General features: G+C 41.7%; 1 protein-coding gene across 2 annotated transcripts in view; it reads left to right on the top strand.

The window, feature by feature from the left end:
- The window catches only part of MYLK4 (myosin light chain kinase family member 4), a 92,157-nt gene extending 73,145 nt beyond the window's left edge, over nucleotides 1-19,012 (top strand). For both annotated transcript variants that reach the window (XM_083747263.1, XM_083747262.1), the window contains 7 exons: nucleotides 609-750; nucleotides 2,489-2,559; nucleotides 3,648-3,776; nucleotides 3,950-4,102; nucleotides 5,287-5,365; nucleotides 7,002-7,068; nucleotides 10,683-19,012. In XM_083747263.1, coding sequence (XP_083603389.1) covers nucleotides 609-750; nucleotides 2,489-2,559; nucleotides 3,648-3,776; nucleotides 3,950-4,102; nucleotides 5,287-5,365; nucleotides 7,002-7,049 — 622 coding nt within the window. In that variant the 3' untranslated portion in view covers nucleotides 7,050-7,068; nucleotides 10,683-19,012. The remainder of the gene's footprint in view (nucleotides 1-608; nucleotides 751-2,488; nucleotides 2,560-3,647; nucleotides 3,777-3,949; nucleotides 4,103-5,286; nucleotides 5,366-7,001; nucleotides 7,069-10,682) is intronic.
- The last annotated feature ends 1,642 nt before the right edge of the window (nucleotides 19,013-20,654 follow it).

Below are 20,654 nucleotides of genomic sequence, written 5' to 3'. Positions count from 1 at the left end.
GAAGGTAAACGGCGTTTCTGTGCGCTGCTCTGGTTTCGCCAGAAGCGGCTTAGTCATGCTGGCCACATGACCTGGAAGCTGTACTCCGGCTCCCTCAGCCAATAAAGCGAGATGAGCGCCACAACCCTAGAGTCGTCTGTGACTGTTTTAATGGTCAGGGGTCCCTTTACCTTTACCTTTAGGGTCTCCAAGCCACATAAAGCGCCTCAGCTTTCCATTCATAGAATCCTTTCTACAGATGAGTCATATTTGAAGTGCGACACTAATATTATAAAGTTGGGGGAGAAGAAAGGTGGGGAGATGGAGAGAGAGAAGCTGTTGGTAGACATTCATTCTTTTGCATAGTGTATGTGCAAGGTTTTTGTGTCAGCGCCACATGGGTATATTCTCTTTCTAGTCATTTATTAGTTTTCATCGGTTGTGAGAGAGATTTGGGGGGGCCCAGGGCGTGGTTGGTTGCCTTCAGTTGGCTGCAGTGAGTTTCTTTAAATAAATAAAAAGTGTGTGCGTGCGTGCGTGCGTGCGTGCGTGCGTGTGTGTGAAATGCACACACCCTTGATTATGGGTCTCTCCAGTAATGTGAATTTTGAATTCTCTCTTTTTTCTAGTGTGGAGGGAGGAGAACTGTTTGATCGAATTATTGACGAGAACTGCAACTTGTCAGAGATAGATACCATCTTGTTCATAAAGCAGATCTGTGAAGGGGTTCAGTATATGCACCAGATGTATATCCTCCATTTAGACTTGAAGGTACAGTGCATTGATTACACTACCCATGAGATTAAAGGCGGCAATTTTCCTCCCTTGAGGCACACTCGCTTGGCTAAAAGCTGTTGGATTTCAGTGTTATACCTGCAGTTGATTCTCTCAGACTTATTTTTGTGGTCACTTAACAAACGACTGCACTATATTCTGCTTTCAGCAATAATGGAGTCAGAGGTGGGTGTCTGAAGACTCAAATCACACATCTGACATAGCGATCCTTAAAGCAAATTCATTCCGATTTCAGCTGACATTTGAGAGCATCACCATATAAAAAAAAGGATTCAAGCAATTTGTCTCCTGACAGCCCAGATGCATTTAATCTTTAAGTCTTCCCTCTTAGTCAATATCTGGTGTTAATATTATCAATTACAGTGGTGCCCCGCAAGACGAATGCCTCGCAAGACGGAAAACTCGCTAGACGAAAGGGTTTTCTGTTTTATGAGCTGCTTCGCAAGACAAATTTCCCTATGGGCTTGCTTCGCAAGACGAAAACGTCTTGCAAGTTTGTTTCCTTTTTCTTAGCACCGTTAATACAGTTGCGACTTGACTTCAAGGAGCAACTCATAGAACGCAGTGTACATAGTAGCCTTTTTTGAGGTTTTTAAAGACTTTGGTGATTTTTGAAGCTTTTCCAAAACTTCTTTTGCAGCCATTTGGTAAGTTAAGCTTTTAAAACTTTTTTTGGGGGGGGTTGGATTTTGGGTTGGGGTGTTTGGAATTCAAGGACTTGGTGTTGGGGAGGGGTTTGCAAGAATCTGGAAGCTTGTGTTTTTTTCCTGCATTTTTATGATTTTCTGTGACCATTGGGCCACTCTGCTGTTTTTTTAAAAAAAATTCTGGGTTTGAATTTTTAAATGCTCTTTACAGTATGTGTGACTTTAAAGAGCACTTAATAAACTCTTGTTGTACCAAATTTGGCTTTGTTTGGACTTTTTTTGACCATAGGAACGCATTAATTGATTTTCAATGCACTGTTCCTATGGGATTTCGTGCTTCGCAAGACGAAAAATTCGCTAGATGAAAAAATTTGCGGAACGAATTAATTTCGTCTTGCGAGGCACCACTGAATTATGATTATGATTATTAATTCAATTTATATACAGCCTTCTATCTAAAGATCCCAGGGCGGTGAACAACATTAACAACATAATTCTCATAGTATAATAATCAAATCACAGAAAAAATCATAATAACATTCCCCCCTCAACACACACACACATTAAAAAGGCCCACATTTAATATATTAGATACTGGATAGGGAGGGGAATAACAGTGAACTAAGAAGCTAAAGCTGAAAGATAAATGTTGAATAATGGTGAGTATTAAAATAAGAATGGAGGAGGTGGAGAGCTTAAAAAAAAAATCCATGTCTCAGCCTGGATTCATAATGGGCTACAAAATCACAACACAGACTTCCTGAAGTCCAGTCCAAGTGCTTGCAATCCCTTTCTGAAAGCTCACTAATGAGTTTTTTTATCTTGACTTGCTACATTATGTCAAACAGAAAAGCCACAGCAAGCGAAAACCTACCCTGGCAGAGCATTCCCAGCCTCAAATACCACATGATTACAGTCTGAGATGTCCACAGAGTCTAACCTGCTTCGTGATGCAGGCACTGCAAAGCATATTTTTGTGCTGTGTTGTATTTTAAATGTGCTGATTCCACTTCATGTAGCATTTCTCATAAATGTGTGCTCTCTCTTTTTTTTCTTCCTCCTGGCAGCCTGAGAATATCCTGTGTGTGAATAGAGAGACAAATCAAATCAAGATTATTGACTTTGGGCTGGCAAGGAGGTATGTTGCTTTCAGTCAAGCTACCAGCATCTTTTAGTTCCTAAATCCAAAGTCCATTTTCAAGTGATCCAATACTGGGAGAAATGGCGCAATAATAAAGAAAAGACTCTCTAGGCTACCAAAAGATGGCCAGTCTTGAACACATTTCCTGATGAACCTGATAGTACACATGTTGGTCGAAGCTTTTGAACAGGCAATCTTCACAGAAGGGTGAAAAGGCTGCTTTTGTTGCCGAAAATGCTGTCATAGACTGGAAGAGGGATCAAATTTTGCTTCTTTCCAAATAATTCAGAGCAAGATGCTATCGTGATACAAGATTCTCTGCAACAGGCAGCATGCGGTCATCAAAATAAACACAGTCCTCTCAAATTCACATTCTGATCCTCAACATGTTCAGTGGGTTGACTTTAGTAGGGCTTATTTCATGCCATATGTTAAGGACGGAGGTACTAAACCAAATGGCAACATTACAAAACAATGGCTGTACAAGAAAAGGAAGTTTGGGGCAAGACAACAAGAGATGCTTTCTAGTCACCAGCATGTTTTATATCAAGCATAGGCAAACTCGGCCCTCCAGATCTTTTGTGACTACAACTCCCATCATCCCTGACCACTGGTCCTGTTAGCTAGGGGCGATGGGAGTTGTAGTCCCAAAACATCTGGAGGGCTGAGTTTACCTATGCCTGTTTTATATTCTCTGGCATCATCCTGACAGCTATCTGTTTGCCTGCCCCCACCAACTGCCTATTTAAAGCATCTTTGTGTGGAATTCAATGTAGTGTTCAGTGGGATATGTGTGAGTTCAATGTGGTCTGCCCACGCAGTGGGATTCCCCCCTCCCACTTCCTTCACTGCTGTCGCATGTCCCCTAAACCTAGTCTGGGTTTTCCCCCCAATCGTCCAGAGCACATTTAGGGAGTGTGGGGAAAGGAAAGGTAGAAAGTCCTGTGGACAAGTGGACCTTGTTCCGCTTGCTCATCAACTTAGTTGAATACCAACCTTTGTGTTGAACTCTTAAGTATCTGTACATACCGTAGACGCCATCTTTGCTGTCATTGTTTCTCATGAATTTCGTTGTCGTTCATTAGATATAAACCAAGGGAGAAGCTGAAGGTCAACTTTGGCACTCCAGAATTCCTCGCTCCCGAAGTTGTAAACTACGACTTTGTATCGTTTCCTACCGACATGTGGAGTATAGGTGTCATTGCCTATATGTTGTAAGTATGCTGCAGCCTACATTGTTCAGACTGTGTTTTTCTTCTACGGTTGATGTCAACTCGATGAAAGCTACTCCTGGACTCTGACTGTTGCTCAAAGTCCAGAAGGTTTACGTTGCTCCGTGATCTACGTAATGCACAAAACGTTTTGCCTGTTTCCCTGTTTCCCGCAGGCTTAGCGGATTGTCTCCTTTCCTGGGTGATGATGATAATGAAACTCTGAACAACATCCTGGCTTGTCGGTGGAACTTTGAAGATCAGGAATTTGAAAAAGTGTCAGAGGAAGCTAAAGACTTCATCACCAAGCTTCTCATTAAGGAAAAGGGGTAACCAGATTCCAGTAGCTTCAATGTACTGTCCAACCAGAAACTGTTATCCAGTTTCCAAAACTGAAAAGTTCTTTTTATATGTATCTCACAAATGGTAGAGTGTTTCAATGATAAAATCCATTATAAACAAGGAGACTTTTGAAGTGTGCATCCGGTAAAATGAACAGGGATAGTTCAGTCAGTAGAACATGAGGTCCTTAATCTCAGGGTTGTGAGTTGGAGTCCCATATAGGGCAGAAGGATAGGATTAGATGACCCTTGTGGTCTTTTCCAACTATACAACTCTATGATGTGACTAGATTTTAAGAACTTTTCTGTTTAATTCAACAGGAGTGAATTGAGCGTAGGTTAATAGTTAAATATCATTGTTCGTTTATCTGTTTGATTTATAATTCATCCACCAATACACTAAAACCCCAGTTTCATTGAGCAAATTCTCACATCATCTCTGTCTCCTGGTGACCAGTAGCCAACGTTATACTGCATTTGTCGGTTCCCTCACTGCGAGAAGCCAAGTTACAGGGAACCAGGCAGAGGGCCTTCTCGGTAGTGGCGCCCTCCCTGTGGAACGCCCTCCCACCAGATGTCAAAAAGAAAAACAACTACCAGACTTTTAGAAGACATCTGAAGGCAGCCATATTTAGGGAAGCTTTTAATGTTTGATCTATTACAGTATTTTAATATTTTTTTGGGAAGCCGCCCAGAGTGGTTGGGGAAGCCCAGCCAGATGGGCGGGGTATAAATAAATAAATAAATTTATTATTATTATTATTATTATTATTATTATTATTATTATTATTATTATTATTATTTCCAGGAGAAATTTTCCAGGCCCAACTAGTGCTCCATCCTGTTCTCACAGTCACCAATCCAATGTCTATAGGAAGCCTGCAAGCAGGACCTGAGTGCACCCACTAGTATAAAGGCCCAATCGAGATCAGGATTGTATTCTGAACTGGGATCCTATGTGACTGCTTTTCTTCCAAAATAAAAGTGCCCAGCCTAAGCATGCTTTTAAAAAAGGTTAATAATGTAAAGTGTGGTTTGTTTCTCAGCCGTAAATTTAAAATTGCCTTTCAGTCAATCCTGTTTCTTTTTTTGGGGGGGCACATTTTAAACATGACTGCTACAATCGCTGTATAGCTATTAAATACTGACACTCATTTTTACTCTCCTTTAAGCTGGAGGATAAGTGCAACTGCAGCCTTAAAGCATCCTTGGCTATTTGACCAAACACTCCATTGCAAATTGCAATCTAAGGTTTGTATATCAGAATAGAATTGTTTTCTTGTTCCTAAGCAGGGGCTCAGAGGAGAAAATGGTTTAGCTCATTGTGCTAAATGTGATCTTCCAAAATCCACACTTCCCAAACTGAAAGGTGAACCAAAGGAAATCTCTTCTTCAAAATTTGCACGGCTCTGAATTTTGTGTTGCAGTCCTCCCAGCCAAACGATGCATACAAAAATGTGTGTTTTTGTGAAAGTAGCACCCACAAAAATTCATTCTGCTATGTGGAGATTGCTTCCACATAATGCTTATGCTGGGCAAAATTACGTGCAAAAAATATTAAGTGAACTGTGCACAAATTTGCATACAGATTTTCATGCGGGCTGCATCTACAGTAGGGCAAACTGAAGACTGGGGTGGGGGATGAGAAACTGAGAGTAACTGAAGTTGACAAATTCACCCATCTCTATTCCTATGTCAGTTCTGCTATTGAACCTATCTGGCTAGACTCTTATGCCTGTGCTGATGTTGGTGAATGAGTATTCAAATTGTGCGAGTACTTGGAGCTCGCGAAGCTGACAGGTGCAATAAGAGATAAACCTAAAAAGATGGTGAAAGAAGAATGGGAATGTTTAAATAATTATCTAGGGGATAAGGGTTCATCAATAAAGACCTGGTTATGTTTAGAATGATACAGCATAGGGAAATGTTCCCTGATACCAAGATAAGGGATTCTATGGAATGCAGATAGAGAGAATTGATAAGAATAATGATCTGTTGTGACCTCATTTCCCTCCCCCGCCTTCTCCTTATTTCCTCTTTCTTTTTTCTTTCCCATAATGACTTATGTTCTATGCCATGTACTTTGAGATGCTACTTTGAATTTTTTTTTAGTTTTTTAGCCTTTTCCATTATTATTATCAAGGATTTTTCTTTTGTAATTTTGGTTGTTTTTATCTATATTTGTTTAAAGCAACCCCCCCCCCCAAAAAACCTACCAATGTATGTGTGGTGCCTATTGGTGTGAAGAAATTATGCTGGTTATTGTAGATGTGGATTTAAGAGTGTGAGGTGCCCCACCCCGGCATATGTTCTCTGGCTTGTGCCAAAAGAGCTTCGCCCCCCGCCGTTATAGATGCTCTCCACATGAATGCCTGATCACTCAAACACCTAATTTGCATAATCTCTCCCCTTTTGGAAGGGGAAAAAAATTAGGAAGCACATCTATTCTTCCACCATAAAGGCAGTCTGTGTCTTGATAAGAGTCTGAAATAAGTCTTGCAATCCATTGCATGATTTGAGCCTTGATGTGCTTCTGAGCCACCTAACTAGAAATAGCACATACAGTGGAACCTCTACTTACCACCATAATCCGTTCCGGTGGCCCGTCCTTTGGGCAAAACAGGTCACTGGTAGAAGTGCCGTTGCGCGCATGTGCAGATGGTGGCTTCTGCGCATGTGCAGACGGCGGCAGCCGCTTCTGCGCATGTGCGAATCATGGCAAACCCAGTATTTACTTCCGGGTTTTCCGCGGTCGTGACTTGGATCGGGCCCAAGTAGAGGCGGTTGGAAGTAGAGGTTCTACTATAGTTGCTCGCTGTTTTAAATGTATCACAAGGCTTGGACTCTAGTTGAGCCAGTTCTGACATTCTCTTTTATCTCCCTGTAGAGAAAGGCTAAGGCTTCTGCTGGATCTCAGGCACCTGTGACTCCATAAGCTCTATGAGAAATGGAAGGTTGGTAACATTTTGGGTATCAGTGGAAAGTATTGACTACTGCGCCATTGTGAAGGCCACTGCTTTGCTATGAAGCATCCTCACTACATGGATTCAAGGGGTTTCTTCCTACCACCATGTGGTCAAAAGAAATCACCAGATCTGTATAACAATAGATTATGAATGCATGCAACCATGTGCAATTGTTTAGGGCAGTTTCCATAACAAGTGTACAGCTTCAAGTTAGTGCCGGTGGGTTGACTTAACATTGACACCTGAAATAGTCTTTGATTAGTAGCACAAAGAAGAAGCGGCTCAGCCTCTGGGGTGGAACTGCTCTGCTCGCTTTCTGGCAAGGGAGTCACTGTTGCTTACTGAGAGGCAGAGCGGCAAGGCAGGGAATTAGTTTATTTGTTATTGCAACCACTGTGGTCATTTCAACCATCATTACAAAGAAATATACATCCTATCCTTGCTATACAGAATGCACATAGATGCACCATTAAAAAGACAATGTTAGCCAATTTATACATACATACATACATACATGGGGGACGTGGGTGGCACTGTGGGTTAAACCACAGAGTCTAGGACATGCCAATCAGAAGGTCGGCGGTTCGAATCCCCGCGACGGGATGAACTCCCGTTGCTCGGTCCCAGCTCCTGCCAACCTAGCAGTTCGAAAGCACGTCAAAGTGCAAGTAGATAAATAGGTACCACTCCGGTGGGAAGGTAAACGGCGTTTCCATGTACTGCTCTGGTTCGCCAGAAGCGGCTTAGTCATGCTGGCCACATGACCCAGAAGCTGTACGCCGGCTTCCTCGGCCAATAAAGCGAGAGGAGTGCTGCAACCCCAGAGTCGGCCATGACTGGACCTAATGGTCAGGGGTCCCTTTACCTTACCTTTTCATACATACATACATACATACATACATACATCTTAAAATGCAAACCAAAACACATACGTTTCTATATTTCATTGACAATCAGGTGGCTACAGTCCGCCATATTATCCTTGATGAACATTCTTCTCAGTTTTGGGGCGGCAATCACAAATCTTGCCATGTTGTTTGTCACAAACTTAACAAAGCCAGACAACAAATATGTGATCTCCACTTATTCGGCTGCTTCAGTCGTCTGACACAACAATTCAAGGATATACTTAGCTCTCGGTTCAGAATACAGATGGCAATGTAATACATAATGGTATAGATCTTTAACCGCTTGGGTGACACATATACAAAGCTGCTTCTCTGCTGGGATTTTCCTGTCGCGTCCCTCTAAATATTCTGAGGGCATTAGTCTGAAAATGCAGAGCCAGAAATGAACAAATTGGTAAATCATACAGATGGTTCTCAAAGCCATGTCTTCCTTTAATTAACTGTAGATGTAGAGAGAATCTTGATTTTCGGATCGCCTGTAGATCTTGTGCAAAGCAGTGAGGAGGACAGCTTGGTGCAAATGCACCAGCGCACCTGATCCAACACTGCTGCTAGTGCTTTTGCACCACAACAACCTTGCCACTCCCCTTCTTGCTCCCAGTAAGCAACAACGACCCACCTGTCGGGAAGGTAGTGTAGCAGCTCTGCTGCACCTGGCAAGATGCTTATGATACTAAGACTGCAGCCCTAAGCACACTTGCTTTTTCATTAGCAATGGATCCATTTCTAGCTCTCAGTCTAAGCCATCACATCCCTCAAAGATGCAGAGCAATGCAGCGCCCCCTCCCCAAGTATAATTTGGTTATCTAGCCAGAATTCAATATCCTGTCAGAACCATATCACAAAACTGTTCTGACCATTCTTGCACGGTATGTTTTCAGATTACCAGAATGATATTTTTTAAAAAAGAAAACACTATGGGAGCAAGTTCAAGGGACTATGGAGAATATCTGGAGATGGCTCCTTCTTGATTTTGGAAATGCTGAAAGCTCCTGCTTGCATAACCGCTTGTTATTTGTTTTTTTAAACTTGCGAATATTAACTTAAGATATGAAATACGCCACTTTGCATTTTGAGTACTAATTCTGAGTGGTGTTTTGGTCCGTTTGGCAAGAGACAGTCAGCGCGATGGGGTTACATTTATAACTGGATGGCTTGTGGCATTGTTTTGCGAAGACTGCTCTGCAGAGCTTCAAGGTTTCTGGTTTATAGTAGATTCCTGCAAGTTGCATTACATGTCTCCATGTCTAAGCCACCAAAACCACATTGTTCCCAGTCACTTCAATCATGCACTGAGTCAAATTTGTGGGAAGAGACTACTTGCCTCAACCAGACAGGGTGGAATAAGGCAACATTTCTTATTTTGTCCAGTCTCCAATTTATTCCACATATGGTGTGAACTCAGGCTCCTATCCTAACCCCATGGACCTGGGAGTAAGCCCAACTGAATTCAGTAGGACATGATTCTAGGTAGACATGGTTAGGTGGTTTGCATGTATAGAAATAATAGCTACCCATATGGGCCCACTAGAAAACAACAACAATTGCCACAATAGGGTACCTTTATTTGTTGTTGTTTAGCCGTTTAGTCGTTTCCGACTCTTCGTGACCCCATGGACCAGAGCACACCAAGCACTCCTGTCTTCCACTGCCTCCCGCAGTTTGGTCAGACTCATGCTGGTAGCTTCGAGAACACTGTCCAACCATCTCGTCCTCTGTCGTCCCCTTCTCCTTGTGCCCTCTATCTTTCCCAACATCAGGGTCTTTTCCAGGGAGTACCTTTATTAAGACCAATTAAAACGTCACAAGTGAGCAAGCTTTTGAGTTGCCCAGAACCCCTGTTTAGGATGAATGTTAAGCAAAACAACAAGGACCTGCATATGCATCAGTTCTCAGATGCAATGTGGGACAAGGGGACCTCTGACGCAGGAACATAGTTGCTGCTGTAAGGAAAGTGGAAGCAAACAAAACTGCTTAAAGAAAGAAGGAAATTCGGTGTGGGGGAGGTAGACGGAAGATTTTAGAAAGTACTGTCTGGCTGCTAAAAATAAATTAAAAATAAATAAATCCCTGCCTTGTGAGTGACCTCAAAGTCATTAGAAGTTCTACACCCATTGCCTTTTTGTCATTCCCTTTTCTGAAAATGTGCCCAAATAATTATACTGAGAACATTTGGAACAGCCCTGACTAGGAGATAGTCAAGAATCTGTGTGTTTGAATGGATTCCATAGAGCTGGAGGAAGGTGGCAGCTTTTGTGGAGGGACAGTGGAGAGCTTAGGAGCTCTTTGTAGTTTGGAAGAGAGGGAGAGGGGTGGGGAGAGTTGAGAGTTCACTAAAGGTAGGACCTCCCTCTGGGGATCTGGTGTGAGGTGGCAGATTTAATGCCTTGTATATTTGTAAATAGAGTAAATATTAGAGAGCCTAAGTCTCCAGTTCTTTTGCACCCAAAGGCAACCAAACCTAGATATTAAGTGGAGCATGCCACAGATTGAAAGGGGGCAATCTCTGAATGATTAAAGTGTGACTCAGGCAATGTTATTCATTTAACTGCATTCGTTAAGGGCCATTTTCCACATTCATAAATATCGCATGATAAAGCCCTACCAGTAAACAGCCCAGAATGTCGCTGAAGGATCACGTGTACATAATCCTGCTGCTGATTTTAACGAGATTTTTATCTGTTTCTTTTGCAGAAAAAGCTGCTGTGTGGTTACTGCTGCTATGACGTTTGGAAATTTAAAAAACCCAGCAGTTCTGGTGCTTCAACTTCCCCCCTTTCTCCCCGTGATGACTTGAGGCTTTTTACTAAGTGGACCAATACCACTTTAGCTGCAGGATTGAGTCGCAGTAGTACTGTACTGCTTTCTTCCCCGGCTTTCTAGCTGTTTTCAGTAGCTGCTGAAGTTTCCAGGAAGGTGTTTCTGTTCAAAGGCGGCTGCTTGAATCTGTGCTTGAGGTTCTTATCATTGCTTGAATTTCAGCGTGATAGCTCTGGTTTTCCAGACTCGGCTGTTGAAAGAAATGGTGGGGATTTCTTTTAGATTACCAGATCTCCTCAGCTCAGCAGGTTAGGGTTGAACTCAACTGGGAGAGGATTGCTTTCAAAGAAACTGTATTTTTTGGGGGGGGGGGAGAGAAGCAGGTAGCAAATGTGGAAGACTGTGTGTGAAGTTTAATATTTAAGACAAGGTGTTCTCTTCTTACCATATAATAAATAGAGTGATTCTATTACAGCAGTGTGTAAATGGCATGGAAGTATGTTTGCTCTCAGTGCACCATGAAATGCCTTTTCTGTGCCTGCTAACATATCACTCTGATACCATTTTTAATTCGGCCAGGGTATCTTAGGCAACTGCACAATTTGAATGCAGAGAAGCATGTGTTCCCCCATCTCGCCTCCGCCTCAAAATTTGGTAACCTTGTGCCTTTGAATATTTGTTCATATTCTTTAAGCATCATAATGGAAGGAATCCCAGTATATATTTATTTTTTTTGTTGAACAGAGCAGGTAAAAGAAAAGAAGAATGCTCTCTGAAACTGAGAATTGTAATATTTTCCTGGCTTGACAGCTGGCGCAGTGGGAAACATGAACTGAGTGAGGCTCCTAATTCAAATTTCACCTCAGACGCTGTCTCCCGACCTCAGCCCCTCATCTCAGTATTAGGCTAACAAAACTGACCCACCTTACAAGTTGTTGTAAGGATTACTGAGTCAATGCCTGTAAAACGTTTTGAACACTCACAAAAATTCATATAAAATAGGATTGCAGATATTGCTGCAACAGAATTAAACTGTTGTAGTATTGTAGTAATGTTAAAATGCTGTCCTGCATATTTCATTATAGAAGATCTTCCATTTATCTAAATATGACTGAATTTATCACTGCCAATGAAGGGTATTTAAGTTGTTATGTGGCCCCAATTCATTGGTCGACATGGCAATATCTCTATTGCAAGACATCAAAAAATAAAGTCCCATGGAGGCTTTGCAAAGAGCAGAACTTCATTTTCCTGTAGAATGAGGCAGAATCTTCCCTTTTATCCAGCCTCTCAAAGTTCCCATTCCTGTGGCATTTGGAAGGAGAGCTTGGGAAATATATGAATAGAAGACCTTGCCGAAGAAACTAAGATTTGGTTTAAGTGGCATATAAAAACACAATTATTGCTAACACAGCAACTTTTTGCCATGTATGTGTGATAGCTACCAGCTGCACCAGCAATGGGCGAGAGTGCTGTTCACATTGCAAGTGTAATCCATGACAATGCAGCACCCCTCCTTTAGCGTAACAACTTTTCTAATTCTGACAAAATCTGCAGGCTGAACGTGGAAAGGGATTTCAATATACACTTTAGTGCCAGTATTAAGGGTTTTCTCTCTCCATAACATGCACAAGATACATGCAGCTTTCAATCATTAATAATTATATATGTCTTTGTGTGATCGTGGTATTCTAACTGCTGTCTTCGTTTGGGGAAAAAAAAGAAGGGGGAAAGGACGACCTTGTAGAAAATTAGAATGATTTAGATTCAATCCTTCAAATTTCAATTTTTTGTAAGTTGTGGAACCAATTCAGGCACAATGTTTTGCATTCATAGGAAGGCTCATGGAATTAGTCCTCTGAGTGTGTGCATGTGTGCATAAATGCACACATACACATGAGGGAAAGGGTTGGTTTTTTCTTTTTTGCAAATTCACACAGCTTGCTTGATAATCTCACAACTCATGATTGGGCTCCTGGATGTTTCCTGTATATAAGATTGTTTAGATGTCTGGACAAACCATTGCCGCCGCACACCAAAAATGAATGCGTAAGACAAGTTTTGGAATGGCGGGTCATAACTTTATTAAAATCAAGGACCTGCAAGGGAAGAACTAGAAAACAGTGCAGGCCAGCTATCTTGGTGAAGTGGACAAGGAGAGCTTCTGAAGTCTGTTGGAGGTAGCCTCAATAGTCCCATCAGAGGCCACACACAAAATTCCTACTCAGCTCCTAAAATTCAATGGGCTAATCCTATATCGCAAAAAAAGGGAGAGCAGGGTGCCATGTTGGCCAGAGAAGGAGGACAGAGAGGGAGGGTCTGGGTTACAAAGCCACTCAAATGTCACAGATTAATAGACTTGTAGAGTTGGGATGGGCTCCGAAGGTGATGCAGTCCAACCCATGCAATGCAGGAATGTCCCCATGTGACATGATGATGTCACAGGACAGTAAACTCTTATGATGCCATTTCCAGTGGGATAGAGGCAAATGCAGCCCTGCAATAATGTGGAGGACTGAGATGCTGGGGGGGCAGGGGGAATGTCCAAGAGCCAACACAGTGATACAAAACATTATGCTAGAATTGGACCACGTGTAAGAGTTCTGTGTCTTTGTGTGCTTTCTGTTGCTTCAGAAAGAGAGTACTCCTACAGGAATAGTAAAAAACCAGTACAATTTTTATTTTTGTCTTCAAATTTCCCATCGTGTTATCAATAGCAACCCTGAGTTTCGTGACAATCTATGGGCATCGTTGATAAATTGGCATCGGTCAAAGCCTTAATCAGGGCTGTTTTCAAATGTCAGATCCACCTTACGACAAAACAGTGGCATGCCACCCAGGGGTACCCCAGTAGTTTCCAGGCTATTCTTGCTGCTTGCTCAGACATCTTTGTTTTATCAGGTGGCATTAAAAGTGGTATCTGCAGTGCTAGCTTTTGTAAGCACAGGGGGCCTACAAAACATACTTATATGCTAACAGAGGCTACCACATGGCAGAAGGAAACACATGATTTGAAATGATAGTAGCATGTTGGTGATCTAGTCCAGAAACCTCATGCCCACACCACAAGTTAGATGTAAGTTGTAAAAACTTTTCAGTGGCTGGAGATTTGAAATGTGGGCTATGCTCAGAACTGAGTGATCAGAGGAGCAGAAGGCCACGGAAGAAGGTTTCAGTAAGTTGGGTTCAGGAGATCACTCAACATAGAGTGAGGTACAGGTAGAGTTGGAACAGGGAACAAGGTAAAATAGGACAGGCTTGCAGACCCTACTTGGAACCAACATAACTCTAGGAATTCATGGACTTTCAGAAGGAAGACCATGCATAGCCGAGTAGGTCAGAGAAGAGAAATTGGTGGCTCTTATGAGGGAGGGATTGTGGTCTGTCCATCAGCCTCAATGACAGCATATGGAATAATCACCTTCAGTGATAGCTGTCCATCAGATCATTAGTTATCTAAGTTTACTCATGCCGCTGGAACCTGTGCTAGAAAATAAATTTATGTTGCTGCATCTTATTGCGCAACAAAGCAGAAAGTTGGAGGAATGCAACCTATTCGACACAATGTGATTCACTGATGCAAGGGCACACATATCCCACGAGGTTTTGAAAACCAAGCTCTGTACTTATCAATAACTGGCTGTAAACTTGCGAAAAGCAACACTTGGTGGGTAACATACACATTACACAGCAAGAAATCAATTCCATTGAATTAATACATATCCTCAGATATATGTTCTGCCCTGTATTTCTGAATGTCTGAATATAAGCAACCTGGCCATTGGTCTCCTTGTGCTTGCAAACGCTATCACAGGAAACACACCGCTGTCCCGTTCACTTCAAAGGAAGGGAGCGGCTGTGTGTGTATCCCTCTACAAATATATGAAGTTTCCTGCCTTGCTGCTGAATGGGGCAAAACATCAGAGCCCACATAGGGAGTTGAACCAAAGCTGAACTCTGTGCATTGTTCACAGTGCTATATCCTCGGACTGCTCTGCTGTGAAAACCCTCCTGAACTGAAGGTATGAGGGTTGGGTTCCCATTTGGTATCCATTGCAAATGAACGCCATGGGTTATATCCAGTTGTGCCTGTCCATTCATAGAAGGCTCTTTACGACATTGCGGTTAGGAAGCAATGTTTGCAGACTTCCACTTTCTCCTGTAGATTTGAGAGCGCTCCAGAAGGAGGGGAGGAATCAGTGAAAATTGCTCCCCTTCCCATACATTCACAAAAGCCACCACTGGATCGAAGAGGTTTCTATCAATGGAGGCACACAAACAAGTACAACCAGTGCTTTTCCCCCTTAATTTTTTTTTTTAGGGGTACTCTCATTTTGACTCAAGAAAATCACCATTTTATAGTTCAGAACAGGGAAAGTAAATACAGTAAAATGACAAAAGGACAACGATTCGCAAAATCTTTAGGGGTATGTGTCCCCCTGCGTCCCCCCAGAAAAAAGCAGCCCCTTGTTTTTGCAAACTAGGCACAACTTATACAAGGAAAATAACTTTTATTTTGTAGGTTCTTGGGTAAGGAGCAAAAGAAAGCAAACTTGGCTTTTAGGATCCCACAGAACTGTGTAGTAATCCTAACAGTGTTCAGTTTCTTTACACTAATCCCTAAGTGAGATTGACAGGTATTTCACAGTCAGGTGTAACAGTCTGATGTAACTAAACGCTTGTTTGTCGCTATGTACAATGCACTGCAGACAATATGTTGAAAGAGGTGAAAAATGCCACCTGTAAATAATGCTTTCAACAGTCACTATTTCAAAACAGTTGTAATCATGGTATCATGTTCAAGGCACCTTTTCTTGACTATTAAGATTATATTAAAGTAATACTTGATCAACTAGAAGATAGCTACTTCTACAAGACTCATATAAATTATTATTCTATATTTATTGCACTTTGAACAGCATGCTTTTAACTCCACTTGGCTTTTTTATTTTATAAATGATATAACCACAGTTTGTTCCCTTCAGGTTTTTTGTGCGTGTGTGTGTTTCGCAACACAGTTTTTTCTGATTTTATACCAGGCTAATCAAAGAGAGTAAGTGTGTAACGGTATGTGTGTTTTTGCTTATCTGTACGGTATTTTGTTTTTAAGAGTTTTAGAAACTGTGAATTACCATGTTTGAGAGCAGGTTGCTTGAGGAGGGCACTTTATTGCCTTCAGCTGTTCATTCACAGATGGGCAGAGGTGACTACAGCGATTGCTTTTGCAACTAGGGAACAGAACAGACGTTTCTCCTAATAAACGTGTCAAGATTCAGAATCCAGTGGGGTGTAATTCCAAAACGATTGGATATTTAGTGTGGCACAAATACAGTCCACATAAACTGCAAACTGCTATGGATTGGGTGTACTTTTGGTGATAGTTGGGCCTTAATCACTTCGCAGTGGCTTCCTGCCTCTATTTTGTTCTCTCTCATTTGTGTCACTGCACTGATTGGTGCAATACTCAGTCATTCTTATATTAAGGCTCTTCTGGGCTTAGCTCATTCTGAGAATTAATGGATTGAAATGGTATAAAAGGTTTGCACAGAGTGTCTCTTTCTCACTGCTAGGAATCACAGCCATTCTGCACACACAGCTGTGATTGGAGGAAAGGGCTTTCAGGTCAAAATATACTATTTTTGTGTAGACTTATATGAGTTTTATTAGCTCAGCATCTCTCAACTAAGCACTCCACACATTCAAAAATGCCCATAACATAAGGCATCAATTTTTTACAGCATACTACACTTGTGATTAAGGGACGCGGGTGGCACTGTGGGTTATACCACAGAACCTAGGACTTGCCGATCAGAAGGTCGGCAGTTTGAATCCTCGTAACTGGGTGAGCTCCCATCGCTCGGTCCCTGCTCCTGCCAACCTAGCAGTTCAAAAGCATGTCAAAGTGCAAGTAGATAAATAGGTACCACTCCAGCGGGAAGGTAAATGCCGTTTCCGTGCACTGCTCTGGTTCACCAGAAGCGGCTTAGTCATGCTGGCCACATGACCCGGAAGCTGTACGCCAGCTCCCTCGGCCAATAAAGCGAGATGAGTGCCGCAACCCCAGAGTCGGTCACGACTGGACCTAATGGTCAGGGGTCCCTTTACCTTTACCTTTACACTTGTGATTAACCTTGGATTGCCAAGAATTAACATGGGATTTCAGTTGTTGTTGCTGTTGTGAGGCCTGCAGATTTTGGATGCGCCGAAATCACAGTCAGCAATCTACAAGGTCCCTAAGAAAGCTCACATATTTCAGAGAATAATTCATGAGAACTTCAGGTTTTGCTTCTGGTTCAATGGTGACAAAAAGCTGGAATGACTTCTAGAGTCTTGTGGCATCTTAAAAACTAACAGATGTTTTATTCCATTTCATCAGACAGATGGCGGGTGGGCAGGGTTTAGTATTTGCACCAATTTCTGCAGCAGCAAAGCAGCTCATGCCGTGGAGTTTTAAGATCTCCTTCCTCTCTCCATCCAATCAATTCTACATCAATTTCATATTGCAGAAGAAAAGCTGATTGCTGCCGATAGGGTGCCTAAAAATGTGTGTGTCAATTTCCACCGAATAGCAACAAGACTTTTAGCTACATACCTCTGACCCTAATATGGTTTTAAATATAAATAATATCGGGTGAACAAAATGCAAGGTCTCAGTTGTGATTCAGAAGCTGACAGTGATGACTAGTCCACAGCAGTCTTGCAAAGACCTTTAAAAAATGTTTTGCTCTCAGAAAGAAAGGATGCTGTATCTTAATGCATTATTTTCTTTACTAGTATAATGCTACGTGATTATGCCCAGTGTAAGCGAGGCTTAATATTGCATGAATCCACAGTAGGAACATTAAGGGTTTATGCACACTTAACTTTCGCCCCATGCCTTCCAGGAACAGTTGTGCACTTGAAATCTCTGTGTCGGAGTGCTTTTTTTTTTTTTTTACCCCAGAGCTTTCCCCATGAAAATTTGGGTCTTCTGCAGATTGCTGTTTGCTCTGATTCAGCAGTAAAGAGTGGATTTTCACAGGGAAAGACAAGGGGAAGAGAGAGCACTCAGACATGGTGCTTTAAAACCCAAGCTGTGTTTGGAAAGCGTTGAGGAAAGGTAAGTGTGGATAAGCCGTTAGACCAGAGGCTCTCAAAGTGTGTGACAGGACACGATTTCCTCCAGTGTTTCATCCTACCTGGGTTAAATTAAAAACACACCCAAGGCAGTGACATACTTGGTTGCACAAACCTTTCTCAATGCCTGGGAGGACAACTAATCAAATAAAGAATGGGGATTGAGTCTACATGGATTTAACCATATACTGAGACCAGTGCCAGATTTACGTATAAGCTAAACAAGCTATAGCTTAGGACCCCACTCTCTTGGGGCCCCCCAAAAAATTAAAGGAAAAAAAACCTGGATGTACATTTCCAAAATATAAGATTAAAAACAAATAAAATAAAACCTACATACAGCAACAGTGGCAAATGGCTTTAGATACCTATCAGGTCCATAAATTACCATATAGCATATATTCAACACAAAAAACAGCGACAAATTGTTGTTGACAAAGGACAGCTGGACATACAAAGGGCCCCATTACCTTCAGTAGCTTAGGGCCTCATCAAACCTAAATCCGGTCCTGACTGAGACTTACACAGGTAGCAAAGTCCAGAGAAATTACCGTAAAATCCCAGCAACTAAACAATAATAAAAAAGAGTGTTAATTCATTGGCCCCACAGACTTCTCCATCAATTCAAGTGGCGGGTGGAAACAAAGATCTAATGCATAGAAAGGGGACAAGTTTGGAGGAACTCGGTATGCCTCTCTTATCAATTATCACACGTTTTAAATGAGAGCCAGCTCCCACTTTGAGAATCCTGGATTTAGGCTGACATATTCACCTTCCATGAAGGCTAATAGTTCAACAATTAACTACCTATATATAATGTTACATGAAATATGCATCAAGGTTAACAGTTTGTAAATATGCTGTTCAGGTCTATGTATGAGATTTTGAAAGCCATTAGCCTTCCAAGTACGTATAACATGGTACTTAATACCTGTTCTGTGTTCTACGGTATCATATTCTTGACAGTAACAAATGGCTTGAATAGACTTTAAACTATAAAAATATGCAGAAGTTTGTTTAATAAATGCATCTTTTTTAAAAGATGGTTTTTGTAGATTAACACATCCTCTTGTATTATTAAAATGTAAGACATAGCAATTGTGCGCACAAGTCATTGTAGAATAAACAATTACTTTATTTACTTGGAAGTTTGGGGTGGATTGTGTCTTTGTGTCCTAATTTTGCCCTTCAAATTTCAAATATGGTCTCCAGTTTTTGAATGTGAATTTTACCTCAGCATTCAGTTGTTTTACCACACTTCTTTGCATCACTTCATTATTTGGTAACTGTCAAAAAATAATACTTCATAAGCTATCCAATGAAAATCATTACACCCTAGTGACCAAAAGTTTCCAAATATAAAATCTAAATGTCATTAGATGTCAATTATTGAAAGCAAATGTCATTGGATGATAACAAATGATATGGCATTATAATATGTGGTTATGTAGACAGAATATCCCGTTAATATTCAGCATAATAATTCACAGGGAGAATTACAAGAAAAATGCTTGAAAGAAAATTCACCTTAGATCCAGTCTGAGGAACAGGGTATCTTTGCAACAAAAGCTGTTACATCCGAATTCAGGAGAGAGAGAGAGAGAGAGAGAGAGAGAGAGAGAGAGAGAGAGCAAAAGATGACACAGATTTGTATAAAAAGTGTGAATGCTAATATATATAGATATATGTGCAAATCTGGGAATAATTACTATAATACATGGGTAGGCAAACTAAGGAGGGGGGCCCGGATCCGGCCCAGTTGCCTTCTAAATCTGGCCCATGGACAGTGTGGGAATCAGTGTGTTTTTACATGAGTAGAATGTGTGTTTTTATTTAAAAAGCATCTCTGGGTTATTTGTGGGGCATAGGAATTCATTCTTTTTTTTTCTTTTCAAAATATAGTCTGGCCCCCCACAAGGTCTGAGTCACAGTGGACTGGACCCCTGCTGAAAAGGATTGCTGACCCTGCTATAATACATCTCACTCTAGTCAGAATGACGGTGACCACATTACCTACTCAGTCTGTTGCTCATGTGCAACTTGAAGGCTCCTACTCTCCCTTCTTGCATGCAACCTCAAGTATCTTGATTTCCCCGGGACATTCCCGGAATTACAGGAGCCATCCTGGCTTCTGATTTGATGCCAGAATGTCCCATTTCCCTCCTCCCTCTACTGCCACCATCACCAAGCTCAGCGGGGGGGGGGGGGTGAGCTGGTGCTTGCAATGGTGCCGTACTTTCACTCGAGCCAGCTAACTCGTGGGGCAGCGCAGCACCAAAAGACATCCAAGTTTTCACCAGAGGAATATGGGAGGGTATGTTCTTGTGGTTCTTTATCTCTAAACCAGACTTGGCCTGGAAAATCTTTCAGAGATATGCCTGTCCTCCATAAACACATGTGTACCCTAATGTGTAAGTGCTTTGTAAGTAGCTTTAACTGACTCCCACTTCCCTTTCGTGATCGTTAACTTCCCTTTCTTGTCCTTCTGTATCTTCTGTTTTCTATTAGAGCAACTCATGTGTGCCGTGCAAGGAAAGTGTGCCTCATGGTTACCTTGTCTGCTTCCTAATTCTTCAAGCCTTTTCCAGGTTGTTCTAGCATTACCACTGCAAGTTATTTCCGTTTCTATTCCTGCCTCATTTGTCTGGACTGACTCGTAGGTTCTCTCAACCACTTTTATCTTACCTTTATTAGACACCAAGCCTTAGCCTTGCAAAAAATCAAGATCTTTCTTCTCTGTCCTTGAGAGGTCCAGGCCATAGTTGGGGAACACTTTATGGCATGACACAA

Source organism: Podarcis gaigeae (genome assembly GCF_964106915.1).
Source record: "Podarcis gaigeae genome assembly, chromosome: 7".
Lineage (NCBI taxonomy): Eukaryota > Metazoa > Chordata > Lepidosauria > Squamata > Lacertidae > Podarcis > Podarcis gaigeae.
Note: the sequence above shows the minus strand (reverse complement) of the source record. Positions and strands in the feature narration are given on the sequence as shown.